Source organism: Plectropomus leopardus, chromosome 15 (genome assembly GCF_008729295.1).
Source record: "Plectropomus leopardus isolate mb chromosome 15, YSFRI_Pleo_2.0, whole genome shotgun sequence".
NCBI lineage: Eukaryota > Metazoa > Chordata > Actinopteri > Perciformes > Serranidae > Plectropomus > Plectropomus leopardus.
Genome location: NC_056477.1, coordinates 19,759,188 through 19,782,424, shown reverse-complemented (window position 1 = coordinate 19,782,424; position 23,237 = coordinate 19,759,188). Strand labels below are relative to the sequence as shown.

The following is a 23,237-nucleotide window of genomic DNA, read 5'->3' as shown; positions in this document are numbered from 1 at the left end:
TCTGGCAGGAAATGAAATATAAAGAGAAGCTATTTCACTGTAATTTGATGAGCTGAGGGGGGCAGGTGTGTTCAAATACACATACAGACAATGAGACTAGACAGGAGCTGTTTTTTTTTTAATCTCTTTAGCCAGAAAAACCTCAAAAAAGCTGCGGATATCATATATCCCAGTGCATCATCAGTGAAGCAGTGTCTAAATTGCTAAAGGGAAAATGATCATATATAAATATGGAATAGCATCTGAGAGTCTCTTTATACATCACTGCCTTGCACACACACAGAAAAGACTAATTTAATAAGGTTTGTGTTAAGATGTCAGAATACCATGTATAATCTGGAAGAAAATGCAATCTTTCACACTGTTTAGGATGTAAATACATATGTTTGGTCAATGGCAATAGCTCTATATATATATATATATATATATATATATATATATATATATATATATATATATATATATATATATATATATATATATATATATATATATATATATATATTTACACACACACATATGTGTATGTATACAATATATAATATAAAGGCATTTGTGTTGTAAATTACAGAAAATCAAAATAATTTCCCTGCACTTAAATGGTATAAAATCCTCAGAAAACAGGAATATCTTGAAATATATTAGCATTAAAGGCACTAATTTCTCTGACATTAAAAGCTAAAGGTAAGTGTTGTATCTGATTATACTGTAGTTATCAGCTAGACTTAAAAAGCGAGAATTCACAGTATGAAACAAGCCATAGTAAAAATCTGGAGATATAATGTATAAACAGAAGAGATGTATATTTTACAAAGGCACTGTTCTTACAGTTTGCATTTTAGGACCAGTCTTCACACAATGTGGACTAAGGTGTCCTAACTCAGACAGGTTGTGAAGCATTTCATCACCGCATCCCTGCAGAAAAACAAATAACAACAGAAATGTTTAAGTGACAGCTAGCATTATAAACATCAAATGTTGAGAAATAGGGGGAAAAAATGAATGTGTTGTTACAAAAAATAATGCAGAGGCTAAATGTCGTCATGCGTACAAAATTAAAGGCGACAAAACACCCTTTGTTAGGATGTCTTGGGTGGGGCTGGTCATGAATAAGTGAGTGTGTTTTGGCTGGGAAGCACCACATGTTCAGAGTGATGGGGGCTCCCTTTTCTCCAGGTACTCTGTGTTGAGGGATGATGCAATACGAGCGGTCGCCATGGTAACCGCACATCCGCGCTGCCTCCTCACACCGTGTTCATCTTGCCATCGGTGTGTTGCTATGCAGACTTTGCCTGCAGCCACAGTCAAATTTCGGTGGAGGAGGTGTGAAACCGGTCAAGGTTAAAAGGAGAAGGGGGGATCATAAGCAGTCTGAGAGGGAGGAGGGGAGGTCGGTGGGCGGACGGGAGACTTGCTCCTTCAAATGCTCTTATCTGTCTCTCTGATGTATAAACAAAAAACATTCACCACTGGATCCCTCATGTTTTTCCTCTAATTCTGCCCGAGGTGTGTTTTTATATAATCACTAGAGGCTTGATGCTATTTTTGCTTCCCCCAAACCTGCATGAATAAATGATCAGCCTCAGAGACTTTTTCCCCATTTCGGATTAAATATCAGAGCAACAGTCGCCTTACAGCACTGTGGGAAGTGCACATGCAGCAGGTTTTAGTACCTTGGTCTGCAGGTCTGTGAGGTTATAAATAGGCAACAAGGTAAAATACATTAAAGGATCACGTCCATTAGCCATGTGGTGTCGTGGCTAGCCAGGTAACACAGTTAGTTTGACCACAGACCGGAATACGGAGAGACCGCAGGTTAATGCTTTCTAAATGTGTCAATCAGAGGGATCAAAATACGCTGCTCTCTAACAACATCGCAAACAATACAGAGCTAAATGATCAAATCTAAATTAAAATGAAAAATGGATTAAAGTAAGAAGCTTACGGAGGGAGGACAATAATGTGTTGACAAAAAAACATCATAACAACGGAGTAAAAAATATACAAGTAATCATGATAGTCCAAAAACCAGCAGTCAAATTTGCATTTCTCTGTAGGAATGTGGTTTTTGGAAGGGTGGCACGGTAAAAGGTCTTTGTCTCAGCTTTGTATTGTTGTTAGCATTCGGGTTGGGGGAGGGGGAGGTCGGGGTGGTTACGGGATGTCTCTCAGCTGTCAGGATGGATTATAGGGTCGCCCAAATACACAGGGCACTTAGTGGGGGGGCTGCATGGGGTCTTTGGACCTCTCACCAAATGAGACATAACCCTGCTTACAGCTGGACTGACAAAACAACATCACACCTCACGCTTATTTTGGGGAAGGCATTGAGTTCGTGCACCATATGGAGCAATTTGAGAGGTGAACATGAAAGTATAGGGGAGTGTTTTCTTTCAATTAAAATTCTTCATTATGGTGTAAATTACAAAATAAATCAATGTAAGATTTCAAGGCTGTTTGGTTCTATATTGCAGCTTTATCTACAATCAAGACAAAACAAGTAACCCGAGAGAAATGCCAATATGTGACAATGGGATTGTCATCCTTGTGTCTTTGCAGGACAGCCTATTGGGGTCTTCATCTAATCAAAATGTAGTATTGTGCTGTAAACCTATACAGCTTAACATAAGCTCATCACAAGCAATATAAAAGCTACATTGAGAGAGAAATATTTTGGTAAATCTGGCTGAAAGAGCATTATTCCAAAAGAAAATATTCATTTAGATATTATGGAAAAAGCAAACAGCGTCACAGGGCTAAAGCACAGAGGAGTGTGAAACAACAAGCTGCCATTTGCTCTCCACTAAGTGCCTGTGCGAGTCGTAGGGGGGGGATTACAGCCATATGGTGGAGGCAAACAGGGTTTGGAGGTAAATGAAAACATGTTTTCATTGAAGGGTCGCTCATAATATTCTCTCCTGTTTGCTGTGAGCGGCAGTTTAGTGTCATTTGCAAACAGGTGGTGGCTCTTACAGATGGACTCAATTCAGAGAGAGACACATTCAAGTGAACATAACTGAAAAGACAGATGCACATCCACTTAAGGTCAGTGCAGACGAAATTGAAATCATATAATCATGCTGTCTTACCTGGCAAATGGAATGTACGAGATGCTATACCTGAAACAGAATAATACAGAAAAGTTATTGACTGTAGAGGAAGAAAGTGCTGACATATTTTAAGACTAAGAATGTCAAACTAAACACAAGATACACAACCATTACTTTTTATTATACATTATTTGAGAAATGTAATGTATCCTAGGGCTGGGTGATATGACCTATGAATAATGATGCAATATTTTTAGGCTATATTGTGATATGCGATATATATCTCAATATTTTGAAATCTCCTCTACACTAGAGTAGAACACAAAACAAACTAAATAAAGTAATGTTATAATAAAATAAAATAAAGTGCTGTTAAAATTAGGTTTAATAAAGCAGAATTATTCTGAAGTTAATAATGTTCTGCTATAATGAAATAAATCGACGTGGAACCACTGGTGCTTTTATTTTCAACATTCACAATATAGTCATTTTATACACTTCACATGGAAAAACTCGTGATACATTGAGTACAATCAATATATCACCCACCCCTAATTTGACATATAGCTGACATTTTTAAAAAGCTTCACTGCTACATGGACAGATCAGGATGTCTTATAGATTATTGTAGACACATTTTCCTGTGATGTAGCATTGTGCGGTGTTTGGTATTATTGGAATCTGCAGGATCTCTTTGTTGAGTTTCATGTGTTTTATAAAGCTTGTCTGCACGTCATGTTTTTGTAATTATGTGATGTCTAAGAGATTATAGATTAAAAGTTTTTTAAAAAACACACACACACACACATACACACACACACACACACACACACACACACACACACACAGAGGACCTAAAATAGATTCAGGTCTTATATTAGCAGCATAATAATGGCTTTCTGATGAACAACACACCAAAATGTAAAATATGCATTAAAATGCTCCATGTGCAGCAGTAATCACTGGGCTGAAGGCTCTGATGTCGCTCAGCAGAGGGATTAACCAAATGTGATTGTGAATGAATGGGATACACTATAATCTTTGCACTAATGATTCCAGACAGATTGGTAGCCAAACACAGAGCACAACAAAAACACGATACCCCGTGTTGGAAATGATTACAGCTGAGCACAAAAAAGCCCAGCATCAAACACCTAACATCTTTAAAATATGTGAGGAATCTGGTACAGCAATTTAATGATTAACTCCAGCCCAAGCCTGAGCATGACTGCCATCTAATTTCTAAATGTTAAAACTGAATAAAAACCTTAAACATGAAAGTATCAGTGCTGTTTATTATTAAAACTTCCTACTGCCTGCTAGCTCTACATTGAGTCAGTGTCAGTCAGTAGTGCTTTACTATCTTATGGTCACTACACAGAGCTCAGCTGGAGGATTGGACTTTGCCCACCTATGAGTGGATCGGTGGCGCCGTCTTTTTACAGAAACCACCTTCACACAGACGTCTGAGTGCCTGCGTGCGTGGGAGTGCACTATGCCCCCCAGTCTGTTAAGAATGAGCTCGATATGTGTGACTTGTAGTTGCCATGGTGATGCCTCTGAGAACGCAGGCAGAGCGGAAGTGAATGTACAACATGTAGGTGCAAAAGCAGTCCGGTGATGAGTCGGACACAGTCCTGCTCAGTGATGCAATGAAACGGTCTGTTCCCTTCCTCCTGAGTCAGCGGGGAGGGGGTCGTTTGTGTGTCCATGCACATTCACACACTGAAAGTCTTTTGTTACTGCTGCACAAATATGTTCAAATTAACGAACATACAAGTGCTGACATGCCCATACACATCACTCACAGGTCTTATTACTCACTGTCATGTTGGAACTTAACCCGTTTGACCTCATGACTATATGTACTCTTTCCTCAATCGCCTAGTCTGAATTATCTGCAGGTCTCAGAAAGCCACATTTAAAAGTAGCATCAACACTGGGCTGCACCTAATAATTATTTACATCATCAATTCAGTATTTTACGTCTCACCGATTGTTTGGTCTAAAAAATACTTGTCATGTCTTGTTTTGTCCAAGCAACTGTCCAAATCCAAAGTTATTTAAATTACAGTGTTGACATTAAAATTGTTTAGGTCTTAATTCACAGGTGCATTATGTAGGATTGACTGTTCATACACATGCTCACCAGGGAAAGTGCTATAGTTGCTATATTTTCCTTTTTTCGGCACTGTATCTCTTAAATAGATGCTGCTTACAGATAGGCACCAGGTCGCTACCTTTTTATAAAGTCCAAGCCTCACGCCCATTAACTCCTCAAACACAGAAAATAAGAAAATACAGGCAGAGGGCAAAAAAATTATTTGCTACACACATCTAGTCCGTGATGTGAAATGATGACTGAGAGGGATTACTTCTGTATGAGTTTATACTTGTGTTTTAGGAAATCCCTGCATGGTATATCTTTAACATACTTTTTAGACTAATTAAGGACCCAGAGGTATAATGTATTCTCACTGGACCATTAGCCTGTGATTTTAGTAGTAATAATGACCCCAAAGACAGCTGGCAGTGACTTGTGTGTAAACAACACAGGCGGTAACACCTGTCTGTCTTTACATCTCTACGTAGATCCACACTGATCCTACCTGATCCTGGCACTAGCTCTTCCTCTATGGGCCAAAAATATACTGACCTACTGCACCACGATGCCTGGCAACCTGCCAACCAATCATCTTACAACATGAGTGGCTCGACAGGTATGTCGCCCAGGGAAACTGGGGCAAATCAATCTGATCCAAGTTTCCACATTACATTAAAAGTTTATATGTGCATCTTATCCTTACATGACACTTGGTATGGCATGACATTCATGAAAAGTTTGAATATTTCTGAAAAGATATGTTGCTCTGAAACAATGGGAAAATTCTGATAAAATGTGATTGAACATGCAAGTTTTACAATGACCGTGTAAGTTTAACTGTTTATAGATTTAACCATGCACGTGCAACCAGCAGTAAGTCAGCTTAAGGAATCAGCAGCATGATTAACTAAACTCACGGACATTTCTTGCAAGGCATAGCAACTGGAGCAGGGATCTCTATCACGGAAAGGCAGCTTCATCTCAGTAGCTGTGAGTGATGAGTAAATTCATTACCAACTGTGCTACAGTGAAGAGATGGTTGATCACACTTACCACGTCATCGCCAGAAACTGCATAATACAGAACAAGATAGCCAGCCCTTTTTTATGCCACTGTAAAATAAAAGACAAAATGATCATTTTAATAATTGAACTAAAGAAAAATTAAGGCTGTTACTGGCTTCAAAACAATGTATTATCTACTTACCCAAAACACTGCGCAAAGTGTTAAGACAAGGCAGAGCTGGCAGAAGAAGAAGGAATGGTTATCAGTTTTTACACGTACAGAATGATGTTTTCTATCTGACACTTTATGAAAACTGAACAAATAATTGATTGAATTCTAACTAAAAGATGCCACTCAATCTGCCATCAGAAAACACCACTAGTGTCATGCTGAAATACTTTATCCTTGCAATACTTTAAGATCACAAGGTCGGGAGAACAGACCTTTAATTGAACCTAGTCTGCTAATCAAAAGTCAGAGGGCTACAGACCTTTTATACCCTTGAGAGCAGGTGAAAGCAGATATAGTGTAAATGCTCTTTGGCATTATGTCAAGGAGGAATCAGGAAGAACACAGCTTCCAACACCTTCTGTGACAAGGTCTAATTTCCAGTATTCAGTGAGGTGAAACATTAATATCCTGTGATGCATCTGGCTCAAAATAACAGTAAAACATATGGTATTTACCAGCATAACAATGGTGGCTATCAGTCTTGTTGGTTCAAACATGCGCTTCAGCTGTTTTAGCGGTCCCATTAGGAAGCAGGTGCTTTAGAGGAACGAAACACACAAGTTAAACATTTTAAACATCATTAAAAAGGTACATAGACATGTTTCTTAAAATGTTAGTTCATGGGATCACTGCTGCAACCAAGTCTTATTTTTTAAATCAGGTGCAACGCATTTATCACTGTGGTGTATTTTAAAAGTACACTGATTAAACTGTGGAGCTAATACTCTGTGTGTAGATGTGTGTGTGTGTGTGTGTGTGTGTGTTGAAAATATTTTTTTGTTTCTTTGTCATATACTAAAGCTAGTTACCAAAATCATGTATTTCTATGTATTTTTTCTTTCTGTAACACTTTTGATTACAATAAATTGTACAAATGAGCAGGTGAGCATGGAGCAGGTGAACAGCTGTAAGTTCCTTTGAATTACTATCACTATCTTGGTCATCACACATCACCACCCACGTTAAAAAAGCACAGAAAAGGCTCTACTTCCTACGGAAACTTAGGAAGGCTAAATTTCAGGTCAAGATCCTGGTTAACTTCTACAGAGGAGCATTATAAAGCATACGGAGTGTTAACATAACGAACTGGCATGGTTTGTGCACGGCCCAGGACAGGAAGGCTCCACAGCGGGTGATTAAAACTGCCCAGAACATCACAGGTTCCCATCTACAGAGCATCAGTGACCTCTGTGAAGTGAGGTGTCTGCACAGAGCCCAAAGGATACTGAAAGACAGCAGCCACCCCAGCCACGGTCTGTACACCCTGCTGCCATCTGGGAAAAGATACAGGAGTATCTCCTGCCGAACAACCACACTACAGAACAGCTTTGTTCCCCAGGCTGATATTACAAGTCTCATCCTTTGACTACAAAATATGTAGCAGGATTTAGGGGCAAATTTAAATTTCATTTTTTAATCATAGTTTAGAACATGACTAATAAATCTGCCTTGTAAAAACCATCTTGGTCGTCAGCTGACAGACATGATTAACACGCATTTCATGAGTATTACATTCAATACTTTGGGCTGCAAATCTGGGTTTATTCCAAAAAATCAATACTTTGCATAAAAATGTTATGGTCTCTGTGGATTTCAGACTAGTCTTCATCTGTGTGTACACTCACAATCAAATCTCTTCCAAATGACTCAGAATTGTGTTGCCACCATAATCAATCTTAAACTACATGTTGCAATTAATGGGGGGGGGGGGGGGTAAATATTTTATGCCCAACACCACGCTGACACATTTAAAACCTCCTACATGATGCATGTGTGACGTCAGTAAATGTAACAAGACAAAGGCTTTCCCCGCTGACGAGGCACGCAGCTCTGGGCTCAGCAGAGCTGTGTGGGTAGAGGGAGTCTGTGTAGCGTCACATCTGTTAGATGAGACACAAGAGTAGTTTGTGTTGACGCAGGCTCTCTCTGCTGGTCTGCTGAGAGGGATAGATGCTTCTTATCAACCGCTAACTATGACAGACACTGATGATATCCACGCACATGCTGCTAAAGCTAAGGAGCAGGATGGCAGCAATATGCTGTATTGTTTAATATGTAGAGAAAAATACTTTTAACAAGCCTACGATTAAACAGAGGAATTAGTCAGTTAAATTTTGATTAAACGGTAGATTTTATTGCTTATCAAAAGGGGATTACACTATTGACCAAAAAAATACATGCAAAAGATATGCATTATTTTGTTATTACACTATAAACACTTGCACGTAATACCTATTTTGGACATATCTTTACACTACTGATGGTAAAATGAAGGAACCAATAATCTCTGTGTAATCTTTTTGCAGTCAGAGTCAGACACAGATGAAAATAGCATTAAGCTCTTTAAAATATGACACTATTTTCCTTTACGGCTGTAACCTGGGCTATGAAAGCAGAGGGTGACCCAGTTTCTTGACACATCTGAACCTTCTGGACATATGATACCTGAAAATAGAGACTGCCCTGTCTGAAGAAAAAAGACCCTCATCAATGGTTTGCTGTCAAAGACATCCTGATCAGATTTAGCTGTTGGAATTATCTAGACTAAATAATCCATAATGCTGAGAAATCCAGAAGGCTGCTGATATCTGGTGATAGAAAACAATATTCTAATCTTACTCAACCATTATGTTACGATAGTCAGAACAACAGACAATACGGATATATCAGCATCTATATGTCAGTGTAGCAGCATTATTAGAACACACAGCGAATACCTCTTCTGAGTTTTACATTACGAATTTTTATTAATAGTGGCTGAATCAACTTTACTCTACAAAAGGGAAACTTTTAGAATTAAAACTTAATTCAGTGTGCTCCATTGCAAGTTTGGCTTTTGTGTTAATTGGAATAATGCACAAATAAAGATAGATATTGTCTGTGTGAGGGCACTGTAATGACAAATTTTAAGTATGGCGTCCTGTCACTGGCGAGGAATTAACCTTGTATGTTCCTATACAGCGGAGACATCATTTATAAATGGTAATATGAGAGCAAAGACTAATGTCTGGTCTACTTGTAGAGACAGATAGGAAAACAAACAGTTAGGAGACGCAGACGGCTAGTCTGTTCCCACTGACCATTGTCCCTTTATCCCCAATCATTTCCTACTCACTGTCAAGCGGCATACAATTAAGCTGCAGAGGAAACCGTATAACAATAGAGATCACAATTAAACTTAATTAGATGCAATATTAATCATTAAAAATAGTGTGCCTGCTCTGATCAAATTAAACCTCCCCAACTAATGTTTGTCTTGCATGAAGTGATTAGCAGTCTCTGCTTCCCAAACAAAGTTGCAGCTGCAGGCTAGAGCATTCTCACCACACCTTTTTATTTTGAATGTTTGGGTGAAATAAGTGCAATGTGATAACTAAGGCAGTTTCTGTACATTTAACTTGTACTAATGCTATTGTATGATTATACTAATGCAAAGCTGATTAAATAATTGAGATTATCTTTTTAGCTATGATCCTTTAACTGTTTATCATGTTTAAATAACATAAATCTAAACCATAAGTCTCATGGCACTGTGTGAAACTGAGTGTAATTGCACATGAGGGTAAGACAGTAAGTTACAGGTGTAACTATAATATTTCATGTGCCTTCTTTATGAACAACCTTGATATAAAACTTGTGTAGAGAAATGTGAAGTGTTGCCATGGTTGACTGCAGAAGGCATCAAGGGAAAAAAATCTCAAAGTGTATGAGACAGATGCTCATCATTTGTTGTGTTCCTGGCACTAGACCGTGCTAGTGAGAAAAATATATCAAGTCATTACAATTTCCTGGACAAAGCTAATTGACCTGGAAAGAAGAGTCTTACCTGGCAAGAGCTGTGATGTTTCCTAGTGTGTAGAAGAAGGCAAAAAGCTTGATTCCATTTGGAAGGAACAGCAGTGCTGAACCCTGGTAAAACAACAAAATATTCTTTGTCAGCTACACAGAATAATGTCACCTCATTTTAATAAATAGCTAAATGAATATTGGATTTGGACTTCTGTGGCTGTCTTTTGGTTTTACTGAAACATGCTGGGCTCCCCCTAGTGACAAAATATCACAAGTCAATGTTGAAGAATCACTACCTGAGCAGCATTATAAGCCAAATGAATGTTTACCATCTGGATCACTTTCACTGAAGAGAACTGGTGACACACTTGTGCACTGGGTGTGAACAGTGTATGCATTTCACCGTGGAAGCGACATTTAGACAACACAGTTATAAATAAAGCTTTAAGAAAGATGTGACAACTAACATTTTACTTCAAAGCTGTAAATTATTGAGGGTTGTAGGGTCATACAATAAGCTGTAACTAATAATTAGAGGTCACAGAGGGAGAAAATTTTGGACATTTCTTATCTCTACAGAAAAAGTGCGGCATGTCATAGCTTTGGGGTCAAATGTAAGTGTTTTGAGATGTATGAATGGAAGAGACATTAAGAGACTTTAAGATTACTGACAGATGCGCAGAGACATCCTGCGTCATTGAATTTCACCACCCAGTCCTGTTGGGGTTTTGTCAGTGTGAATCGTCACTATGTGGCTTCAAAGCATTATCAGCCTGTGACAAGACTTCCTGACATCTAAACTGCAAACTTCTCACTACAAAACTGAAACTTTCAGCTCTTTTCTGAAACTAAGCAAACTTAATGTGTTAGATGGTAAGTCAGATGTGTTAGTGTAAGTCAATAACTTTATTCTGCAAGTGCAAGAGAACAGGGATTTGTCATTGATCTGCACTCAGCCATGTTAATAACTTGAATTTTATGGTGCACACATAGCACATGAAAAAAATAACTTGGACCACTGCAGAGAGCATTAATAGTATTATGCACGCTCTGCATTCTCTGCATTCCTAATGTCAGTATAAAGTCAGACGGAGCATAAATGCTGCATTTTCAATAGAAAAGGCAAAGAGACACTCACGAGTATTGAACACAGGATGCCTCCAGCAAAGCATATGACGAACCATTTCACCCTGGTGCTGTAGCTGAGAGTGCTGGCATCAAGGACCTGGTGAGAACAATGGGAGGATGTCACAAGACAAACCTAATAACCCGCAGAGAGTCCAACAGGCTTTCTGCTGGTGATTTAACCATGTTAACTTTAGCCAAGCAGATAACACCTTGCTAAAGCGTTATCTTAAAACACACAAACTGTAGCACAGGTCTAAGTTAAAGTCACAGAGCATTACTCAGTGCACTGAACTTACGCAAAAGAACCAATAAAAAACAAACTGTGAGGTAGACTACGCAGAGACATTCAGAAAATGAAAGCACTGGAGACTCTGGAGTGTCAGAGAAAAAACTTACAGTTTGCAACAAGTTAAAAAGTACAACCACGAAACATAAAAACATTGTTCTAGTTAACACCTTACCTCATTTCCTCCTCATCGGAAACGTGTGCATAAAGTGTAAATAAACAAACAGATACAATTTATTAAATGCTGCCAGCATAATATATAAAAGCTAGCTTTAACCTAAGCTAAAAGACATCGAAAATAAACATGATAGTGAAACTGTTAGCCTGCGTCTATGGAGGCTTACAGTGCTAGCATAAACTGTCATTTTCACCAACAGCTAACTTAAGTAGCTCTAAGACAATAATAAACATTTGAACATTTATTGTAGGTATCTGAACGGCAACGTTGGCAGGGAACTAAACAAACACAATGCTAATTTTTCATCACTTCATCCATTTAACGCCACACAACGTTAGCATTAGCAGCGTATACTGTCATACAGTAAGCTAGCTAGCTGTTACCTGTGCAGTGAGACCCAACTCTTCATTTTCCTCTTGTCCGCTTAACACACGACGAAGCTTGTCCATCGCTAAAAGCTAGCTGGCAAAATGAGTAGGAAAAAAGTCCTAATTTCTTTTTTCCAAATGTTACGTTAGCTACGTCTGCTGTTTGTGTCTGCAAGTTTTGTCAGTTAGTGACAAGTTTGACTTCCTGCCTTTCCTGAACGATGTTTTTATGTAAGTGCTGACTCAGGATCAGTTTGTTCACAATACATTGTTTGGTGTTGTCCATGTGGAGGTTTTGAATAACAGATCTCAGATCAGCTTGCAAAGTAACTAACCGCACCTCCTTCTCAGAACTGTTGTTGCCTTTCAGTGCTGTAGGAAATAGTGGTATTGCACAATGAACGGCGTGAACGTAATAAGCAGAAGTTAATTTCTTTTTTAACTCCTACTGTGATGGCATTCAGGATATGATTAGCTGTTGGCCCCTTTCTCAGAGTACCATATACTAGTAAATGTACCGCCAACTGGACTTAATTACCCGTCAGCATTTATAATTCACAACTGTCCAGCCCTGTTATATTTTAATTGTACAATAGTAACTTAAAGGTAGCTACAATCATTCCTTGCACGCTGCCTTAATTGTGCAGTATTTGGTGCAAAAAAAAAAACAAAAACAAAAAAAAATCAATTGCCGCTCTTAGAATCATGAATTATTCTTACCAACAACTTTTATAGGCTATATAATGCACATACTGTACATATTTCTTGTTCCTATTTCTATTCATGCATATTTTGTGTTGAACATTGTAACATAATAGGACATATTTATATCAAAAAAAGAAAACTGCCCATGCACAGCTTTAGTAAAGGTGCTGGTACTATAGCAGAAGTACAAATGTGTAAAGAAAAACCACATATGTTGTGGCTACATACCGCACTCAAGACAGGACTTAAAAAACAGGATAAAGATTTTAATGGGCTCCATTAAAATCTTTATCCTTTTTTCTAAGTCCTGTCTTGAGTGCAGTATGTAGCCACAACATATGTGGTTTTTCTTTACACATTTGGCCATATTTATATATTTCTGAAACTTTACATTCGTGTATACATTAGAATTTAGCATAATGCATACATTTCGATATTTCTACATACTTTACATACTCAGGACATGATATATATTTTACTTATATTTTATTCTTAATATTTGTCACAGCCTACTACTGTTAAACTTTGAAGAATAATACCTCTATTTGATTTTTATACTTTACATCCTACTTTTATGTTTATAATTCTGATTCTTATTACAAAATTTGATTTAAAGTAGCTAGGAGTTAAGAAAAAAAAATAAACAAACCTTCAAAAAAAGTATATTCATTGAGAAAAAACACCAAACCAAAAGCCTGACCAGGCAATGATTTATAACTTGCATCAGTGGCCTTATTTATTTGTTTGTTTGTTTTAGCCCATTGACTTGTTTCACATATATTTAAATTACTTCATACATTACCACTTTGTTATGCCCCCTCCTTGTTGCTGCTTTTCTGTTGCTTTGTCTCCATCTATTGGAAGTATAACAACAAGACAAGAAACAGTTTTCATTGTCAGTACAGTGTCTACTTGGCCATGGCCTCCTGTCATGACCATGCTTGGTAGTTTTACTATCTTATCTTGTGCTGAACAGAGACTGTTTTGACTATTTGCATGCATAATGGTAGCTTCAGCTAAGACACGCAAAAGTGCCTGGGTTTCAAATATAATTAGTTTAATGGATTTTTTAGGGGGGAAATTAAAAATTGTACAATGTTAAAAATTAATTAGTTCATTAATTTATTTTACATTTTTACTGATATTGATCTGACTATTTTTTAATGTTTATGTCTAACATGCTGAATTTTAACTGTCTACTATATCAGTCTAGTGTTAAATGACACAACAATTTTTAAATGCCTTGTTTTAACCTCAGGTTTTCATCAGTCATGTAGTGCCATATTTTCAATTTTAGAATTGAGCCTTTCAGCATTATATCTGTTAGAACATTATGCTGTGTGTCAAGGCTATATAATGTTGCCTTTATCAACAACATACTGGTAACCGGCGCCAAACAAGACACAGTTATGTGAAGTGTTTGACTCTGGGTCACAGTGTCCTCCTGGGGGACTTGGTCATTGACTTGGCTCTTCATGTGTATGCCAGAAGTAATCTTCATTTTAATTGTCCTTAAATGCACAGCAATTACAGACACAAGAGTTAGCAAACATAATCAAAAGGAAAGGGTGGCACCGAAAACACAACAAATACAATTTATTCTGACAGTCCTCTTCAGTAAAGGGGGATTGAAAATCACAAGTTCTGTTAGCCTTAAATGTTTGCTGTGCAGACATGAACAGCAACCACATCAGATTATTAAAATTGAGCATCTAACAGCTGGTGCATTTGCAGAAAATATGAAGCAATATCTGTAAATACATTAACAAAATGGAAAACATCCATTCTCAGACACAACAGTGAGATAATCCTTCTAACTTTTATAAACATGCACAGTGTATATTAGACACCCTGAAGACTGTGGTCGCCTTATCTGTCACCTTAGGAGTTGTCCATGAGGGTGTCTAGTTCTTGAGTTCGAATTAATTCATACTAAACAACAGTAATAAAAAGTGGAAAAAATAAATATTTAGAAGTTGTTAGAGAACACATTAACACCCAAAGACATAGCCTTGGTGTTTCAAGGAATAATAGCAATAGTGAAACTAAAGTCAATAGATACCAGCATGTGTGGGATATGCAAATATTTAGCCTTTGGGTTTTGTACTTAAAGGGTTTCCAGTAAAAGTAAAAATGATGCTCCTCATGTCCATGTGTAGAAGTGTCCTTGGGCAGGAAACTGAACACATTGCTCTGATGTCCAGACCAGCACCTTTGCAAAGGTAACTCCCTGACATCGGTGTGTGTATGAATGCATGAGAGGAAAACTGTGAGGCACTTTGGATAAAAGTGCAATTAACATTTAATGGCTTAATGGTCCCTCGCCTTAGGTGATTGTTTTTTAGATGCAGCACAGCTGGAGGAGGACATTATTTCACCGTTTTCCTCAAGTTAAGGTCAGTCGGGTTTTAGTAAACCTTTTACTCATGCATGCAACGGCTAAGTGTCCAATTAAGGTTCTGATTCCAATTAAATCATAATCAATATGACAAGTTCCAGTGAAGATAAGGATGTCCAGCTGATCCAAAGTTTTTACAAGCAGATGTGCTCCATGGGAATGCGTAAATTTCAGGATAATCTCACAGATGTGTCCCATCTTAAAACCCCTATGCACTCTGAACTGAAACTCTGTTGATTTAAGTCTGATTTAATATTTATGTTTATATTTTTTATACTGAAAAGAAATATACCACAAATATTCAACTACAAATGACAAAAAAAGACTGACTTTGTGTAACTGACTGGTTTTCACATTGTTGTGAATACAACATAACGCTATTACCACAAAGCTCTTGATAGGGGGTCGAGTTTCAAGAGGCTGAGATTCTTCTCTCCACGACTATCTGCTTCAGATGCAGTAAACGAGACTTCAAGGCAGGGCCATATATCTAAACGTGCAGCATTCATTGAGAGGACATCCCGGCTCCTGTGTGGTCGGACGTTTTTTTCAGACAGCACAACGATGTGGACGTCGCTACCAGTGCTCTCGTTTCTGTCTGTTTTGTTCTTGTATGGATGCAAGTGCGCTTCGGGGTTCGCCTGTCCGAGGATCTGCCGCTGTTTCTCCAACACAATCAGATGTAACAATGTGACAGAAGGGTCAGTTCAGACGACGGGCCACAGAGATAAAAGACTGTAAGTTCACACCACTGACATGGATTCACAAATCTGGTAACGACTGCAGGGTGGTGCGTGCGTAATGTGAAAAATTTATGATGATTGAAGCTGTTAATTGTCAGTTTTTTCTTTGTTTCTGCATTTGGAACAATAATCATGTCACATTAAATTCATTTCTATCTGTCTCTTTATGCAACTAAGTCATTTGATAAAGCTACTACCAAGATTATTCCGTGCGTATTTACGCACGGAGCCAGGATCCAGCCGAAACGCGCTGGCTTGGCTACTTGAAATGCACTTAAATTTGGATACAGTGATACAAAAGTGACGATTGCAGATTTAACTTCTTCCCATATTTGTTAGATTATGTTTAAGTTTATTGTGATGTATCCGCTTTTGTCCTCGCCTTTATGCAAGGACAGCACAAGTTATTAAGGATCCAAATCACTCTGTCATACGTACTCCAACAAGCACTGACTGTGGATAATGTGTCGGAACATCCTCAGAACATTTCTTCGAAATTTAAAACAAAGACGTTTGTCTAGTGGCACAGTGTTGGCGCTGTAATAATAACTCCAAAGGCAGTTTACCGCCCATAAAGCAAATCCTGATGTCAGTTTGATGGTCAGATTGAGTAAGAAATATCGAGTGCAGCCTTTGATCACCCCCCTTCCATTAGTATAATGGCAAGTATTTTGGCGGAGATACCTTACTGACAATATGTTTTACAATATATTTCTTTGTATTGCGTTTCTATCCATAAAATCATTTGGAACACAATAATTATGCAGCATAAATGTAGTTTAAAACCATTTAACATGCAACTTTTTTTCTGCCAACACACTGGAAAAGCTCTCCAAAGAGCTTGAGACATAATTTGTTTGTCATCATGTCATATGAAACATCAATGGTGCTGAAGACAAATGGGGGCTGCTTTATTTATCCAAGAGGAAGCATCTGAGTGCTCTGTCATTATGGATGTATATAGGCCTACTATACAGTCTAAATTATATTAATGGAAGTTGCTTGGGCAGTGCAGTAACAGTTAATCTTGTTCTGTACATGTACACCTTTCATAATAACAGTAATAGCACTGAAATACAATAGACAGAGCTACAGTATAATGCAGACTGAAGGACATCAGCTTCTGAGTAATGTTGATATTTCCCATTTCATGCCTTACCTCATTTAGCAAAAGTGCCACAGCACATCACACTCTGTTGTTGGGAAACAGAGGGCTCTGCATGTTTGCAGCTTAATTACTGGTGAAGAAAATGTCAAGCTGATCTCACACGGTCAAGTGCATCTTTTCAGTCTGTGGGGTTTCTGAGCATCAGGGCTCAGTTTTCAAGTTTAGCAGACAGCCGTGAGCCTTGAAGGTGGGGAATCTTGACCTCTCCTCTGCAAAATCACAGAACCTTGAGTCACTCCTGATAAGTGTCCATAAACACCAAGGCCAGCAGCTTCATGCATGAGTCAAAGGACACCAGCATTCCCTACACTCCAGGAACTTTGAAATTTGTCAAATTGACAGTATATTGAAGTGATTTCATTATTCTATCATATTCACTGAACATGTAACACTAGTTGGAGTCAAAAGGGGATGAAGTGAAAGACATGATGATGGGTTAGATAAAACATTTACTGCATGCCTCACAGACAGTATGAAATATGAGAACACAGCTTAAACACAGACAAAGTGTGTCTCCCTTTACTTTTTTCAGGTTTCTCTATCACTTGTCATTGCAAACAATTTCCAGCCATTCTTTCGAGAGTTTGAAAAGAGTCCAGAGGATGTAAGTACATTTTGTCATATAACTGCAAGGAAAGTTCATGCATCACAAATGTTTCCAGTTTTCAGTTTGTAATTTTCTCCTCAGTATTTATTGAAACAAATGTTGACATTATACATTTCTGCAAATCACCGATACATTACATTTGTACATTTCATGTAGCATATATATATATATATATTTTATTTCAATTAAAATTTGATGTTGTGACAGTGCTGTGGTTAAAGTTTGGCTAGGTTTAGGCACAAAAAACATTGGTTATGGGGTGCCCAGTGGCTCGCCGCAGCTGCCAAGGGTTTGAATATGACTTGTGGCTCTTTGCTGCATGTCACCCCTGTATTCAGTCAACTTAATTTAAGGAGTAACATTTTAAATAGTCAACTTTGCAGTGAATTTGCGATGATTGGACAAAATTGCAAAGTCGCACACAATTCAGTGGGATTGGCTGAATTTGCTTTAAAGCAAATACATAAAGGCATTGCCACTGCTCTCTATATACACACTTTATTTATTATATGTGATGTTTTATCCTTTTTTTAAAAAAATATGGACCCTGAGTGTGGAATAAAGGACTGATTGATTGATATACCATAAGAGTAAGAATAGGGCTATGCATATTGTTATGTAAAATGATATTATCCCCAACTTTGTATCATTTTTTTGGCTTCATCTCATGAACAAATCTGGGCAAAGATTACATTTCAGTGTATGATCAATGAGTTTTTTCTTGATCTGTCTTTTCCTTCAGTGTCACATATGTGTTCTTTGGATGAATTCAACTGCTTTGTTTCTGCTCTAAACTCAGTGAGATTGCTCAGAGTGTAACCCTGGAAACCATTGAGGCATTAGCTTTTAATAACCTTCTCAACCTCTCTGAAATGTAAGTCTTTTTTTGTGGTTATTTGAGTCATTAAAAGTCATGATTACTGTAGTGGAATTTAAGCTTTATATTGCTTTGCAGCTCAATCCAGAACACCAGGAGTCTGATGCATATTGCCAGAAGGACATTTACCAACCTTCCAAAACTACATTACTTGTAAGACACTTAAATATATGTGAGGTCTATTTAAATTCCTATGTAAATAAAACACATTTAAATCCTTCAGCAAAAAAATAAGCCTATTTAAATCTGACACCAGACATATACTAACTTATATTGCAATGATACTGATACCAGTCAATCATTTTTCCACTGTATTAAATACTGCTAAGAAGCAATTGATTTGCATTTGGTTTACATTAAAAGTTACAAAACATATAACACAATGACACATTTTCTTTTGCATTAACAGGAGCATCTCAAATACTGGGATAACAGTTTTTCCTGACATTACATCCATCAATTCTCTTGAATCAGAGTTTATCCTGTAAGTACATCTGTTGCAAAGGTTTTAGAGACTTATGGCAAATGCAAACAAAAAGCACCATGAACACATTGCATTGCATTGCTATTAACATTCATGCTTTTACAGGGATATCTGTGACAACCTGTACCTACTGGAAATACCTCCAAATGCTTTCACTGGAATGACAAAAGAATACATCACAATGTAAGTGATGCAAGAAATTTCTTTCAATTGCATTACTCTGTGTGTTAGTTGGAAACGAATGCGTCTCACCTTAATTCGAATCTTCTGACTGATTGCAGGAACCTGTACAACAACGGCATCAGAGAAATACACGACCATGCCTTCAACGGGTCAAAGATAGATAAGCTGTATATTCCCACATTTACTTTTTTTAGTAACTGACTGATGAAGTGTGTTTTCTCATAGTGTTCAGCATTTACCTCATTACCCTATGTTTTATAATTTCAGGGTATTAAAGAATAATCGAAACCTCAGAGTGATCCACAGAGATGCTTTCAAAGGAGCCACGGGCCCTGGGGTCTTGTAAGTGATATTGTAAAACTGCCTGAGAGTCACTTAATGCAACATTTATTTGCTTGAATTTATTTTGGGGCAGCAGGGGGAAGAGGATGTTTGGCAAAGTGACAGTTTAAATTGTAGGCTAGCTTTTTATGTCTCGATAGATTAATTGCTTGAATTCTTTGTTGAGACTCGAGAGATGGTAAACAAGATAAGGCCTTATGCCATACAATTCTGAGTAGCTTTTCTTTCTGTCGCTGAGAAAAACGACACATACTTCCAAGATTTGCAACGTACTAGTATAATAACAAGTGGGAGAGAGGGTGATTTTGATTGACTCTATGCTCTGAGGCAGCGCACATCCAGCAGCACAATGGTCACAAAGAGGCCCTCACACCCCCACGCTGTCATATTGTTGTCTGTGTTCTCTCACAGGGATGTGTCTGCGACAGCTCTCGCAATGTTACCACCGCAGGGACTGGAGTCAGTTTTGGTGCTGTTCGCTCAGTCAGCGTACGCCTTAAAGAGCCTGCCTCCTCTGCAGGGACTGTGGAGCCTGAGAGAGGCCCATCTCACCTACAACAGTCACTGCTGTGCACTGCTGAGCTGGAACACCCACAGGTGACTTACAACATGCATTTTACAGATCGATCAACAGTAAGCTCTGCCACACACTGCTGTTCAGTGTACACCAAAAGTAAAAAAGTAAAATTGTATTCCAAGAACTTACTAACTTGCGTATTACAGTTTTTTTAAAAAAAAAACAATACTGGACAAAAAACCCCCACAATATACAATATATGTATTCCATAGATGTTTGTGAGTGTCTGATATGTGTTACCCAGTGCTAATCAGGTGTTATTACAGCAACGATGGTGACATTGTTTGATGGTTTCCTTCCTTCTCTCCAGGGACTTTCCTGTTAATCCTGCATGGAATAATGGCTCTTCTTACTGTGATAAGGGTGACCCATCAGCAAGGTAAAACATTGTTAGGCTGTGGACTCGAGTCAAATAACTTGGACTTGAGTCAGACTCAAATAACAAATTTGATAACATAGACTCAACTTGACATATAAAAAAGACTTGAACTTTAACAACAGTGAATTGTGACTTTACTCAGACTGTAGTCTTTTGATTTGGTAATACTTGACATGACTATGTAGTGGCTTGGGTTGGCGCAGGTCACCGCTGCAATCTGATTGGCCACCCCAAGTGTCATTCCATTATGATTGGTTATCTACCCAGTCAGTTTTAACAATTTGACAAGTAAACTATTATTATTTACTATTATTACTATTATCTATTATCTATTTACCAGTGCAATTCAGTCTTAAACCTGAGAGGCAGTAGTAATGTGCCAGAGTAGTGTCTAGCCTGACTAATATAATACACATAAATTGATACACCTGTTGACAAGTATGTTCACACAGGCTCATTTATTTGAATTTGTTGGCACTTTATTTTTTTTTTTTTTTGGCACTTTATACTTGCTATTGTACTATTTACCTTCGAGGAACTATTTATTTATTAAAATATGGAAGTGTTTTTTTACATTTGTGTGGTGTCACTCTGTTGTGTTGTGACTGATAGGTCTATTTATCTTTTAAACTAAACTATAAACAGAAATGCAAGAGACTGCAATGTTAGTAATAAAATAGGTATGGGTAGTGGGGACAAAAATGGTAAATCAAAGCTATGCCAAAGCATGTGCCCACAGCAGCGCTAATACTTCAGACCACCCCTGTCAGAGCCCCACATGGGCCACCCTTATAAAAAAAGTCTGGACGTGCCACTGAATGTTAATTTAACAGCAAAGTAACTTTTAACTTTTTAACAAATAAAAACAGATTTTAAAAGACATTCATGATTTTTATCAAATGAACACATTACTGTGTTGTTGAAATGGTATTGCATTTGGTAAAGAGCGTATTTGTTTAGCACTCCAGACCCAAACTTTAGGACTTGGGAGCTGACTCTGGATTTGTCAGTCTTGACTTGTGACTTGACACTGCTTTTATGAGCACCTTTGATTTAAAATGACAAGCCACTTTGTGGCATGTTTTTTAAGACTGCAATTGAAAGATGCTTCAGCTAAAAAAAAACCAACAACAACAACAAAGAAAAAAAACACTTTGGCCTCTAAATTCTTAAGTTTATGACGAACTAACCCAAACTATTTTCTCACCTTGTTTCCTCAGGGTTCAGCAGGTGATTGGAGGCTCAACAGACACAACTCTCGTCATGGATGTTCCAGTTTTCTCAAACGCTGATCTGTTCATGGAGGATGAAAACTTTGGAAACTTGAATTTTCACTACCCAGAACTGGACTTCTGTCAGACCCAACCGACTCTGGTTTGTACTCCTGAAGCTGATGCCTTTAATCCCTGTGAGGACATTGCGGGCTTCAGCTTTCTCAGAGTTGCCATTTGGTTCATCAACATCCTGGCCATCACAGGTAACCTGACGGTGCTCCTGGTCTTCTTCACCAGCCGTACCAAGCTGACGGTGCCTCGCTTCCTCATGTGTCACCTGGCATTTGCAGACCTTTGCATTGGGATCTACCTTCTGATGATAGCCACGGTAGACCTGCGCACACATGGTCACTACAGTCAGCATGCTATTGAATGGCAGACTGGGCCTGGCTGTAGTGCTGCAGGCTTCTTGTCTGTGTTTGGTGGCGAGCTGTCAGTCTACACGCTTTGCAGCATCACCCTGGAGCGCTGGCATACCATCGCCAACGCTCTGCAGGTAGAGCGTCGTCTGGTTCTCACTCAGGCAGCGAGTATAATGGCAGTTGGATGGCTCATCTGTCTGGGGTTGGGGATGCTGCCCCTGGTTGGCGTGAGCAGTTACTCCAAAGTCAGCATGTGCTTACCCATGGACATAGAAACACCTTTGGCTCAGGCCTTCATCATAATCATCCTGCTCTTCAACGTGGCTGCCTTCATTGTCGTGTGTGTTTGTTATGTGCTGATCTATCTGGCTGTGAAGAACCCTGAGATCCCTGGAAGAAGTGCTGACACCAAGACTGCCAAGCGCATGGCCGTGCTCATCTTCACTGATTTCCTCTGCATGGCCCCCATCTCCTTCTTTGCCATCTCGGCTGCGTTCAAGGTTCCCCTCATCACGGTCACCAACTCCAAGATCCTGCTGGTCCTCTTCTTCCCCATCAACTCCTGTGCCAATCCCTTTCTCTACGCTATCTTCACCAAGGCTTTCAGGAAGGACGTGTATCAGCTCATGAGTGCAATGGGCTGCTGTAAAAACAAGGCCAATGTTTATCGTATGAAGGCCTACTGCTGTGAGGATACAATCAAGAAAAACTCTGGACCCAATAATAAAGCATCCCGCACAGGAACAAGGCTTGATGACATGCCACAGCACAGCCATCACCTAAAAGAGGAGGGGGAGCTCACCTGAAGAGAAGAGATGCAAAACTCTTGTAGACAGTTAATAGGACAATAGGACGAGAGAAACTGAGAAATATAACTCATGCTGGATTTGGTGGAAATTATTTACTGATGTATAAAGTCATATTATTAAGTAATCGCTGACAATTCCTATGAATCTAAAGGAGATCGGGCAAATCTCTGCTGTAGCATTGCAGTCTTTT

The 23,237-nt window shown here is 38.5% G+C and overlaps 2 protein-coding genes across 2 annotated transcripts; one reads left to right on the top strand and one right to left on the bottom strand.

Annotated features, from left to right (window-relative positions):
• Window positions 1-553: 553 nt before the first annotated feature.
• Window positions 554-12,426, bottom strand: sft2d1 (SFT2 domain containing 1). The gene is made up of 8 exons (XM_042501543.1): window positions 12,155-12,426; window positions 11,318-11,404; window positions 10,217-10,299; window positions 6,846-6,927; window positions 6,361-6,396; window positions 6,208-6,266; window positions 3,090-3,119; window positions 554-915 (listed from the first exon to the last, which is right to left on the bottom strand). The coding sequence occupies exons 1-8, from the start codon at window positions 12,218-12,220 to the stop codon at window positions 876-878; spliced, it is 483 nt and encodes a 160-aa protein (XP_042357477.1). The 5' UTR covers window positions 12,221-12,426; the 3' UTR covers window positions 554-875.
• Window positions 12,427-15,806: 3,380 nt separating this feature from the next.
• lhcgr (luteinizing hormone/choriogonadotropin receptor) lies at window positions 15,807-23,044 on the top strand. The gene is made up of 11 exons (XM_042501584.1): window positions 15,807-15,979; window positions 17,686-17,757; window positions 18,560-18,634; window positions 18,716-18,790; window positions 19,047-19,121; window positions 19,227-19,304; window positions 19,403-19,471; window positions 19,572-19,646; window positions 20,058-20,243; window positions 20,534-20,602; window positions 21,823-23,044. The coding sequence occupies exons 1-11, from the start codon at window positions 15,807-15,809 to the stop codon at window positions 23,042-23,044; spliced, it is 2,169 nt and encodes a 722-aa protein (XP_042357518.1).
• Window positions 23,045-23,237: the final 193 nt, after the last annotated feature.

Coding starts and splice junctions, on each gene's coding strand:
- lhcgr (XM_042501584.1), top strand. CDS start 15,807: ATGTGGACGTCGCTACCAGTGCTCTCGTTTCTGTCTGTTTTGTTCTTG. Junction 15,980..17,685: donor GGCCACAGAGATAAAAGACT/GTAAGTTCACAC, acceptor TACTTTTTTCAG/GTTTCTCTATCACTTGTCAT. Junction 19,647..20,057: donor GCCACGGGCCCTGGGGTCTT/GTAAGTGATATT, acceptor GTTCTCTCACAG/GGATGTGTCTGCGACAGCTC.
- sft2d1 (XM_042501543.1), bottom strand. CDS start 12,220: ATGGACAAGCTTCGTCGTGTGTTAAGCGGACAAGAGGAAAATGAAGAG. Junction 10,300..11,317: donor GCATCCTGTGTTCAATACTC/GTGAGTGTCTCT, acceptor TTGTTTTACCAG/GGTTCAGCACTGCTGTTCCT. Junction 6,928..10,216: donor AACATCACAGCTCTTGCCAG/GTAAGACTCTTC, acceptor GTTCCTCTAAAG/CACCTGCTTCCTAATGGGAC.